This window comes from Solanum stenotomum, chromosome 1 (assembly GCF_019186545.1).
Source record: "Solanum stenotomum isolate F172 chromosome 1, ASM1918654v1, whole genome shotgun sequence".
NCBI lineage: Eukaryota > Viridiplantae > Streptophyta > Magnoliopsida > Solanales > Solanaceae > Solanum > Solanum stenotomum.
The window spans coordinates 4,482,452-4,494,982 of record NC_064282.1 but is presented as its reverse complement, the minus strand read 5'-3'; the positions used below and the strand labels follow the sequence as shown (position 1 = coordinate 4,494,982).

At 36.8% G+C, this 12,531-nt stretch overlaps 2 protein-coding genes across 2 annotated transcripts in view; both read left to right on the top strand.

Annotated features, from left to right (window-relative positions):
* Window positions 1-12,531, top strand: part of LOC125861360 (probable ubiquitin-like-specific protease 2A) — a 46,059-nt gene that overhangs the window by 20,553 nt on the left and 12,975 nt on the right. The gene's annotated exons all lie outside the window — the stretch shown is intronic.
* Window positions 1,185-12,531, top strand: part of LOC125861389 ((-)-camphene/tricyclene synthase, chloroplastic-like) — a 30,646-nt gene continuing 19,299 nt past the window's right edge. Inside the window, exon 1 of the mRNA XM_049541302.1 lies at window positions 1,185-1,454. Coding sequence (XP_049397259.1) covers window positions 1,260-1,454 — 195 coding nt within the window. The 5' untranslated portion in view covers window positions 1,185-1,259. The remainder of the gene's footprint in view (window positions 1,455-12,531) is intronic.

Here is a 12,531-nt window from a genome sequence, read left to right as displayed (position 1 = left end):
TTTTTTTTTTTTTTTTTTTTTTTGTATAGTTATGAATGAAACCATGGCGAACAGAGACAGATCCTCCATATGCGCCTTACAAGGAGGATCTGTCTCTTTTACTCTGTCAGCTTGCGCCTTGTAAGGCGCATAGGGAGCTGCGCCTCGCTACCATAATTTAAACATCGGTTCTTCCACCGTTTAAATGTTACTTTTTTTGTTTCAAACTTATTTTTGTTGCCCTTTTTGAATGTTTGGTCAATTTTGACTCCGAACTCATATTTAATATTTAGAAACAACATACAAAAATATCAAATATCATACCGAAGTATAAAGTTACATAAATATCTTTATATATATATATAATTAAACTATTAACAAATATGTCATTATTGTAAAACTAAAGCAAATAAGACAAGAAATATAAAAGATGAGAGCAATAGAAATAGGGAGACAAGAGATGAAAACTTTACTTATTTTTCCAAGTATTCAAGTGTTCCCAAATTTTCAAGTGTGTACAAGATGAACACTTATGCTTCTATTTTTGGTGTTACATAGAACCATACAAAAGATTTATCATAAACATGACATTAATGATGAATATAAATGAGGAAGTGGTGGAAGTGTAAGGTTACAAGAATAATGATCATAAAAGGTGGAGGTTATCTTCATAATGGAGGGAACTAATGGAAATAATTAGTAAGAGTAACTTCTTGGTGTAGTGGAATATCCCACAATATAATATTTTATAATAACAACCTAGTATTAGTATAAATTAAATGTTTAGAAGTTAAAATTTTGACTACTCTATTTTATTGAAATGTATCTAAATGTAATTGATTAACAAAAGAAGTTATTTGTACTTTCTTTTGAATATGTATTTTTACATGGGTAATATCTTAGTATGATACAATTGAAAGCATTTTTTGAATTGTCGAAGTCATAATATTCTATTATATGAGCACATATTAGTCGAAGTTGAACAAAATATGTTTATCGATTTAATTATCATACTGCAAAATATCAAAATCGAACTTCAAAACATAGAACCATACTGAATTAAATTGATATGATAATGATATAATAGTTTTAGAAATTGAATATCGAAATTACGGTACCAAAATTTCAAATACTATATCATACCATACCATACCATGCCTACGGATGCTTGCACCATGAAAAGTACTGGACAACCACTTAAACTCTGGGGAGAATTATCTATTTATAGTAACTTGTTGGAGCTCAGAAATATATATCTGTCCACACATTGAATAAACAAAATGGAGACAATATTGACGGCCAACATGGGGAGGTTAATACCTAAAATTTCCTCTTCATTCAGCTCATCATCATCATCACTAGCTGATGGTGACACTGCCATGAAAGTTGAACCACCACTGCTTAGGCGTTCAGGGAATTACCAGCCTCCTATCTGGGATTTTCAATTTATTCACTCCCATCACAATCCTTATGCGGTACGTACCTACATTTTCTTTATATTATATTATTCTCTATATATCATTCAAAACATAATTTGTAAATGTGTTGTGTAGGGAGATAAGTATATGAAGTGTTTTAACGAATTAAAGAAGGACTTGAAGAAGAATTTGATGGTTATGGTTGAAGGATCACAAGAATTAGAAAAGTTGGAGTTGATTGATAATTTAGAAAGGCTTGGAGTAAGTTACCACTTCAAGGATGAAATCATTCAAATATTGAGGAGTGTACATGACCAGATCAGTACAGCCACAGGAGATAATTCATTATATCACTCATCTTTGAAATTTAGACTCTTGAGACAACATGGTTTTCATCTCTCTGAAGGTCCTCTCTTTTTTTGCTAATTACGTACTAGTTTCTTCGTTGGGTCATTTTTATATGTGTTTCGACCAATAATATTAATTTGTACTCCTGTTTTTCTTCCTTGTAGATATACTAAACGATTTCAAGGATGAGCAAGGTAACTTCAAGAAAAGTCTTTGTAATGATACAAAAGGGTTGTTACAATTATATGAAGCTTCATCTCTTTCAACGAAATCTGAAACCCCTACTTTATTGGAGTCAGCCAATACATTCGCGATGTCACACCTAAAGAATTATTTGCACAATTTAAAGGGTGATGATCAAGAGAATTGGATGGTGGAACTAGTGCGCCATGCCCTGGAACTTCCTTTGCATTGCATGATGTTGAGAGTTGAGACAAGGTGGTACATTGACATTTATGAGAAAATCCCAAATGCTAATCCTCTTCTGCTAGAGCTTGCTAAGTTGGATTTCAACATTGTGCAAGCAACACACCAACAAGATTTAAAAAATGTAGCAAGGTGAGCGAAAAGATGGGTGTTCCTAGGTAGGGGTAAATAAATAACAGTCAGATTGTTAGAAATCTACGTACTAAGTGGAGAAGATTTGTGTAAGTCGTACTTACGAGAAGCAAGATGGTACCACAGTGGATATAAGCCAAATCTGGAAGAATACATGGAGAATGGATGGATCTCAATTGCAGCACCAGTGGTATTAGTACATGCATTTTTCCTCGACACTAATCCAATTACCAAAGAGACCTTGGATTCCTTAACCAATTATCCTGACATTATTCGATGGTCTGCTACTATTATTCGTTTAGCCAAAGATTTGGCTACATCCTCAGTATGCATATGCTTTTTATAACATCCTCGATATGTATAAGTTATTATATCATTATTAGAGTATACAACTCCGATCCACTTGAGATGATCATGTTCCTGATCTTAATTCAGGATGAAATGGAAAGAGGTGACGTTCCCAAGTCAATTCAATGTTACATGAATGAGAAGGGTGTTTCGGAAGAAGATGCAAGAATACACATCAATTTGTTGATAAAGGAGACATGGAAATTGATGAACACAGTTCGAAAGGATAATTCATTATTTTCTGAAACATTCATTGGATGTGCAGTAAATGGTGCAAGAACTAGTCAGACCATTTACCAGCATGGAGATGGCCATGGGATTCAAAATTCTCACATTAAACATCGCACTTTCCAATTATTCTTTGAGCCCATCACAATTTTAATTCCGTAAAATCCTACCTTGTCGATTTAACCCCTGTATACTTTATGAGTGTTATCCATAAAATGTGTATTGAAGATTTAAGAGATTTGAATACTATCTCAAACTCATATGAGTAGTTAATCTAAGTCCGGAGCTTAAAGGACAAAAAATAAATAATTGGCCAAAAGGGCAACAAATTAAAAATAAGTTAATGTTAAAAGTTGTACAACATCAGCCCCTATTATTTAGTTTGACTAAGTCTGCACTATGGCTATATTTTAGCTTTCAGTTGGTAGCTGTTTTCTTTTAATTCGTGATAGTTTTCCTATTTTGTAGTATTGCAGAATTGTGTTCCTAATGTTTAGGTGAGTTGGTATAGTGGAATTACATTAGTGGTTTAGTGGGAATATGATTCCATAACATGTAAACCTATATAAGGCTGCAATGCCTATTGAATAATATATTCAGCAACAATCTCTGCAACATACTTTGGTTCTCTTTTAGTCTTCTTGTTATTTCCTTTCTCAACTATTGGCTTCTCTATCAAGTTGTGTTCATCAGTTAATAACCAAAAGGTGCAACATTTAAACAATCCTCTGAACGCGGTGAAAATTAGTGTAAGGCACTATGCGCCTTACAAGGTGACAATGTCTTACAAGAGGGGTCACGTTCATTCAACATACGGATGCCAAGGTGCCCTGATAACTCCTGGAAGAAGATTTTGGTGAATGTACGAGAAGAAGATGTCGTAGTATCCTCTTCTGTCTATCTTATAAGCCGAAACATGGCAAGACAGTACCTAGTAAATGAGGAAAAAAACTTTGCAACATTACGCAGTGTATTAGTTTCAAGTCTGTGGATCATCGAGTATTGTTGCACGAATGATTTCTCGAAATTCTTCTTGGTGAACTTTGTTGATCATGCATAACCGCTGCCCCAAATGTGCAGAGTAATGGAGAAATGGTTTCTCCTGACCGCAACACTTAAATAACATTATGCTTAACTCCATTTCTCTGACCAGGCCCTAGTCTGATTTTCAACAGCTTATGCCCTGCTTCTTCAAACTCACCACTTGACATAATCATTATGTAAGTCCTCCGTTGATTGATCATCTTCAGTTTTCATCTGTTGCTCGTCCTCGTCCTCAGATCTAAGAATCCTCTTATTCATATTTATTTTCGTTTTCGACAAAATCAGGATTGATCTACCTTGTCTCTGAGAGAGATTTCATGTGTGTGTTAATTGATCTTCGTGCTCAACAAGGTCAAGTTAGTGTGTTTCAGCAATGCAAAAGTGTAACTATAATTTCATGAACAACTTGCTGATTGACAAGATCGATGACCAATTAATTTTATCCGTTGCTAATGTCTGAGGTTTATTATTGTTGTTATAAGCTTTTTGCAATTGTTAACAAATGCGACCATGGCTACCAAAAAATAGGAGAATTCAATTGTGATGATCTGCAAAACAATCCCCTAGCTAGCTACCACGGATTAAATTATGTTCAAACAATTCGGGAATGATGTGTATTCAGCATATTCATATATATCCAATTGGAAATAATTCCTATCAACAATTAATATTCTTCTTCTTTCTAACTAAGAATACAACTATTTTTGGAGTACACAATTATGTCATAAACCTTATCTGCTGTCTTGTCTTGTCTTGTGATATTATGTAGCATTTGGAATCAAGAGATCACTTATTTGATTTTAAAATAAACTGAAATATTATTACGAAAAAAAGCGAATATATTTTATGTTCGAATGGATCCAGTTGAAAAGCATACGAGTTATAAATATAGAAAAGATTTTAATTGTCAATTTTCAAAATATAAATAACCAGTCAAAAAATTAACTCAAATTTTTTAGGCTCACAACCTCAAATTATCTTACTACATGGGCTTGCCATATTTTATATAAAATTGTTCAACTCAAAACTTATATATTAATGAGCAACTTTCACATATAGCAAACATAAAAATCGTATTTGTATGTTATAGCTATAGTTTGCATAATTGCACTCCATAGCAAACATAAATATGTATATTTCGTTATACATATACAAAGAAAACAGTTGTATAATTCACTATACATATACAAAAGAAAGCAGTGTATAATCTGTTTCGTTATACATATACAAAAGATCAATTGTATAAATAAAGCGAGAAAGACAAAAGAAAACTGGGCAGGGGAGGATTGTACTTGTATAATCTTAAGTGTATAGAACGAAAATATATGCATTTGTATTTGTATATACAATTTTCTCGTACTTGACATCCATTCAAGATCAAACGTATATAATAATATTATCTCGCATTTCATACTCGAATAGATTAATGTTAGCACTTCACCTCTACATCATGACATGATATATTAAGTTCATGATTTGACGACAGACTGATAGAATTTGCACATTACTCTAGAAATATAAGTATAATTATCTCTTAATTCATATCAACATAGTTTCATACTCTAAATATGGATTATAGATATTGTTTTGTTGATTCCGCGAATTCTAACTTTTTATTTATAAAAGTATACAAAATTGTTACACTTTTTTTTACAATTAATTGTAGGTGCAAAATGAAAATTTAGTATTATGCTAGCAAAATTATAATTTATAGGAACATTTTAAACAAACCGACCTCCGGATGTCACTTTTATTAAAAGTAATTAGATGAAATAAAAATGCCGACCTCATGAAGTCGGTATTTTATATTAATTTATTTTTTAACTTATATAAAACCGTCATCCGAAAGACGATTTATTTAAAGTTAATTGAAAATATTAATTTATTAATTTTCTGGAAGCCACTATATAAATATTTTAATGAAAATTAATTTAATTACTTAATATTTAATTGTACCGATATCCGGAAGTCGGTATTATAATATTTTTTGTTTTTTATTTTACGCAAAACCGTCTTCCGGAAGACATCAAGAGGTCGGTTTTTAGTGTAATTCATTTTTTTCCTGGAAAAATTCCGACTTCCAGAGGTCGGTATTTGGTTTTCCCGTTTTATTTTGCATAAAAATGGACTACTTGTAGTCGGTTTTTATATCAACGTAGTTTCATACTCTAAATATGAATTATTGATGTTTTTAGTTTATTCCACGTATTCTAACTTTTTGTTTATAAAAGTACACAAAATTGTTAAACTTTTTTAAACAATTAATTGTAGGTGTAAAATGAAAATTTAGTATTATGCTAGCAAAATTATGATTAATAGGAACATTTTAAACAAACCGACCTCCGAATGTCGCTTTTATTAAAAGTATTTGCATGAAATAATTTATTTTTTAATTTATATAAAACCGTCATCCGGAAGACGATTTATTTAAAGTTAATTGAAAATATTAATTTATTAATTTTATAGAAGTCACTATATAAATATTTTAATGAAAATTAATTTAATTACATACTATTTAATTTTACCGACTTCCGGAAGTCGGTATTATAATATTTTTTGTTTTTTATTTTACAAAACACCGTCCTCCCGAAGACGATTTAAATAAAATTAAATCAAAATATTTCTCAATTTTGTTTTTTTTTGTATTTAATTGAGAAAAAATAAAATATTATTATTTATTTATTTTATTTAATACCAATATCAAGAGGTCGATTTTTATTGTAATTCATTTTTCTCGGGGAAAATTTTGACTTCCAGAGGTCGGAATTTTGTTTTCCAACTTTATTTTGCATAGGTTTTCTAAAGTTTTTTTTAATTTTTTATTCTTTTTAAGAATACGGACCTCCGGAGGTCGGAAATTACCGACCTCTATTTGAGGTCGGTAATTTTTAGGTCGGTATTCACTGTTTTTTAGTAGTGGAGCTTTAGCGAAAACTCTAATTCCGTGACAACGTGGTATCAGAGCAAGGTTTGATACTAAGGGAATGGCTAACGAAGGAGACGTGAACGCCGCTAGCACCACTAATGTCCATTTGGATGGTGGAAAGAAAAACCGCAGGGGAAAGAAGCACCAAAAGTGTAATGAGGAAATGCTGCTTGACCCCACACCGAGCGAGACGCTAACATCTCATCCACCTTCAATCATCGAAGGAAGTGATGATGAACTTGGCGAGGAGGCCATTGAAGTCACCGCAGGAGAAAAGTGAGTCGCAGGGGTTGAAGTGGCGAGGCAGGCCGTGGAGATATTAGGTCGGCGCATGTATATGGCCGACGACAAGTTCAAAACTCTTGAAGAGTTCACCCTTGAGGAGACCAAAAACATCTGTAAGGAGTTGGAGGGGCGCCAGCGGGCCGAGTTCGAGATGAAAGAGGCCATCACTTCCTTGGAGTGCCGGCTCATGGAAGCGTTAAGTACAATTGAAACCATAAAGACCGAGATAAAGGCACTCAAGAAAGGCGTGGAAGCTGGAGGATCCATGTCATCCGACCGTGATAGGGAGGCCAGGGTCGAGGCTCACAAGCCACCTATATTCAACGGCGTCCGTGACGCTCTAGAGGTGGAGAATTTTTTGTGGCACTTGGAGAATTACTTTAAGTGTAGTTGGGTGAAGAGTGGCGAGAATAAGATCAACACTGCCGTGTTGTATCTTTCAGAGATGACCGTGCTATGGTGGACGTGCAAGGAGGCCGAGATAGGGAAGGGGACGTGCACCATCAACACGTGGGAGCAATTCTGCGAGGAGTTCAAGAAAGCCTTCTTCCCTAACAACGTCGTATATGAGGTTAAGCACAAGTTCAGGGAACTGAAGCAAACAGAAAGCATTCAGGCGTACGTGAAGGAGTTCACAACTTTAACACTTCAGATTCCCAACCTCATAAACGAAGACATGTTGTTCCACTTCATGGACAGACTGTAGAACTGGGCAAAGACGGAGTTGGAGCAACGACAAGTCAAGACCATTGATGAAGCCATCACGCAAGCCGAGTCCTTGACTAACTTTAAGCATGAACGACATGACAAGGTAAAGGGCAAGGATGCAAGGAGTAGTCATGCCAAATGTGGGGGAGATCGTGGTCGAGGCAAGAAGCAACAGACACACAGTAGGCAACACGACTCTTACAGATCGAACAGTAAGCGATTTAGGCACCAGAACTACACGAAGAAGAAGACGCAGACCACCAAGAGATATGGTTGCTACATATGGGATGGACCGCATGGCTATGCCAGGTGCCCCGAGATGAAGAACCTTGGTGCCATTCTACGCGAACGGAAGGAGAAGGACGCGCAAGAGCACGGGCACGACGCAGTTAGGCATGGTGGGACTATGCAGAGCTTTGCCAAGCAGACGGAGAAGCCGGGAGACTTCAGCACGCAGTATGTAGACATCTCCATTAATGGACGACCAGCTCGTGCCATGGTAGACTCCGGGGCCGAAGCGAACATCATGACCAAGACGGCAGCAGAGAGCTTAAGACTAAACTATATTCCAAGCAACACCCGCCTCAAGACGATTAATGCCCCATCGACTCCCATGTGCGGGGTCGCCCAAAGAGTGAGCATTATGTTAGGAAAACGGCGAGGTAGATCACAAAATAGAGTTGGAGGTTGGAGCTTAGCCACCCGCGCATGCACCTTACCACATGGATCCAACCGAACTAGAGGAGCTAAGGATGCAGTTAAAGGAGCTCTTAGAGGCCGGTCACATTCGTCCATCCAAGGTACGTTATGGCGCGCTGGTACTGTTCCAGATGAAGAAAGACGGATCGTTACGCCTATGCATCGACTACCGATCACTCAATAAGGTAACAATTAAGAACAAGTATCATATCCCACTCATTGCAGATTTATTTGATAGGCTTGGACAAGCCAAGTACTTCACCAAGGTTAATCTCCTAAAAGGCTACTACCAAGTGCGTATTGCGGAGGGGGATGATCCGAAAATGGCGTGCGTGACAAGATATGGGGCTTACGAGTGGTTGGTGATGTCCTTCGGCTTAACCAATGCACCTGCTACCTTATGCACGCTAATGGACAAGATCTTTCATTCCTACTTGGACGACATAGTCATTTACAGCAACACCTTGGATGAGCACGTAGAGCATCTAAGGAAAGTCTTCCAAGTTTTACGAGAGAACCAACTATACATCAAACGGGAGAAGTGTGAGTTTGCCCAACATGAGGTGCACTTCTTGGGCCATATCATCAGCCAGGGCAAACTACAGATGAGCGAGGCTAAAATCCGAGCGATCCAAGAGTGGGAGGTGCACACTAAAGTGACCGAGCTACGATCGTTCGTTGGACTTGCGAACTATTACCATAGGTTCATAAGTGGCTACTCCGCTAAGGTCGCTCCGCTGACCGAGTTATTGAAGAAGAACAAGCCATGAATTTGGAGCGTGGAGTGCCAGCAAGCCTTCGAAGGTCTCAAGGCCGCGGTAACAGAAGAGCCGATCTTGACGCAGCCCAACTTTTCAAAAATCTTCGAAGTGCATACGGATGCTTCGGACTTTGCCATTGGAGGAGTCTTGATGCATGATAGACACCCAATAGCATTTGATAGCCGCAAGTTGAACGAGACCGAACGACGCTACACGGTGCAAGAGAAAGAAATGACGACCATCGTACATTACCTGCGCACGTGGAGACACTACCTACTAGGCTCCATGTTCGTGGTCAAGACGGACAACGTATCCACTAGTTACTTTCAGTCACAGAAGAAGATCACCCCGAAACAAGCTAGGTGGCAGGATTTTCTAGTTGAATTTGACTACGTCTTGGAGTATAAGCCAGGAAGAGGCAATGTCGTGGCTGATGCGCTAAGTAGGAAGACCGAACTTGCTGCCATCACGATGGTCCATTGTCATATTCAAGATGCAATCAAATATGGCATGCAATATGATCCCGAGGCCAAGAAGCTGATGGAGTTAGCCGCCCAAGGCAGGACAAGATGTTTTTGGGTGGAAGATGGTCTTTTACTCACATCCAGTCGAAGGGTCTATGTGCCCATGTTCGGGACTATTAGGCGGTGAATCATTAAGGAAAACTACGACACACTGTGGGTCGGGCAGCGACGAACGAGGGCGCTGATCGAGACTATCTACTTTTAACGACACATGTGGGATGACGTCGAGTGCTATGTGCAAACTTGTTTTGAGTGCCAACAAGACAAGGTGGAGCAAAAGCAACCGGGAGGACTGCTAGAACCATTACCCGTAGCAGAACGCCCATGGGAGAGCGTGACCATGGACTTTATTACTTTCTTGCCTAAGTTCGACGGGTATGAAACCATCATGGTCGTAATGGACAGATTCTCAAAGTATGCTACATTCATACCTGCCACAGCCGGTTGCATCGCAAAGGAAGATGCTCGATCGTTCTTAAAAAACGTGGTGAAATATTGGGGGCTGCCAAGACATATCATTAGCGACTGAGACCCCCGCTTCATCGGGAACTTTTAGAGGGAGTTGTTCGAGATACCTGGCAGAGAACTTCACTTCTCTACAAGTTTCCACCCATAGACCGACAGCCAGACCGAACGCGTCAACACCCTCCTGGAGTGCTACCAAAGGCACTATGTCAGTGTGCACCAAACACTACTAAAAAATTGTCAAAAAACGACGGCCAAAAGCGACGGACTGCGTGGCTTTTTTGGTCAAAATTGACGAAAAAGTGACGCAATCACTTCCGTCGCTTTTTAGCTCGTCGTTTTTCAAAAAGCGACGGACTGCATCGCTAGAAAGCGACGGACTGCATCGCTAAAAAACGACGGACAATATCGTTTTTCAAAAAGCGACGGACTGCGTCTCTTTTAGCGACAGATTGAGTCATTTTTCGACTATTTTTTTTTTTTGAAATTTTTAAAAAAAGCGACGGACTCCGTCACTTTATTTTAATTTTCATTTTTTTAAAATTTCTAAAGGGCGACGGAGTCCGTCGCTTTTCTGGAAATTTATTTTTTGAAAATCCCAGAAAAGCGACGGATAAAAAGACACTGTCCGTCGCTTTTCTGGAAAATTTATTTTTAAAAACCCAAAAAAGCGACGGACAAAACCACGCTGTCCGTCGCTTTTCTGGGTTTTAAAAAAATTAAAACTCAAAAAAGCGACGAACTAAACCACGCTGTCCGTCCCTTTTTCTGCAATATTTTTTGCAGTAGCAGATCTCAGCTTCTGCTGCCCACCTGCAAATTCAATTCAATTCAATTCTACACTATTCAGCCCAATCAAACACACAATTATAAACAGTCTAAACAAAATATAAAATAACAAACTTAAAATAACAATTAAAAGTATTTAAATCATAAATTAAAGACTTATAAAGTCTTTTAAAATTCGTTTTAAAGTTACAAAAAGTTCATAAATGTCTAGAGATCTAAACTAAGGAGTGAGATCTATATAATCAACCTCATCACTCTCGTCGTCTGTGTCATCGGGAGCCGAAGTAGTAGGTCGACGAGCGAGGTTCATCACTTGTTCTTTGATTTGCTGAACGGTCTCACTCATGCTTTGTTGTTCAGCTACTCTTTTCCGCTCCGACTCTGCTAGTGCCGCTGTAAGTTTAGTTATTTGATCCGACATAGCAGCAATCTGAACACCGTCAAGTGCCTCAGCTTGACGTGACGATCCAATACCTTCTAAGCCTGACTGAAGGCGCCTAACATCGTTGCGAGAGCCTAGACCATAACATCTACCCTTGTGTGTCCCCCCTACCACTTTTTCTTTCCAAATCTGAGTGGACAATTCAGGTGTCAATTGAACCGAACTATCTAGATTCTCAGCTACGTACTTATTAAAGTTATTCTGCATATTAAATACAAATATTGACATCAATATATATACATATCATAAATATATTCACCGTCAATATATATACACTAGAAGGACACCTAACCAATCCATTAATCTTGAAAATGTCAAGTGTCATTGTATGTTCAACAAAATTTCTAACACCGTCAATAAACTCGGGTTTCAAACCAGCACCAGTTTCATAATGCATATTATACATCCACAAACGATGATCCATCTACAAAAATATAGATATTCAATTATATTATAAATAAAATTTAATAATAATTTTACTAGAAGTAGTCCAGAAACTAGTTTAGTATTGACTAAATCACATTAATTAATTTAACTTATGTAAACAACTTAACAACTTTAACTAGTTTAGTTTTGACTTAATACAACACTAAATCCACCAACTAAATCACATTAATTAATTTAACTTATTTAAACAACTTTAACACTTTAACTAGTTTAGTTTTGACTTAATACAACATTAAATCCACCAACAAAATCACATTAATTAATTTAACTTATTTAAACAACTTTAACTCTTTAACTAGTTTAGTTTTGACTTAATACAACACTAAATCCAACAACTAAACCACATTAATTATTTTAACTTATTTAAACAACTTTAACTCTTGAACTAGTTTAGTTTTGACTTAATATAACACTAAATCCACCAACTAAATCACATTAATTAATTCAACTTATTTAAACAGCTTTAACTCTTTAACTAGTTTAGTTTTGACTTAATACAACACTAAATCCACCAACTAAACCACATTAATTAATTTAACTTATTTAAACAACTTTAACTCTT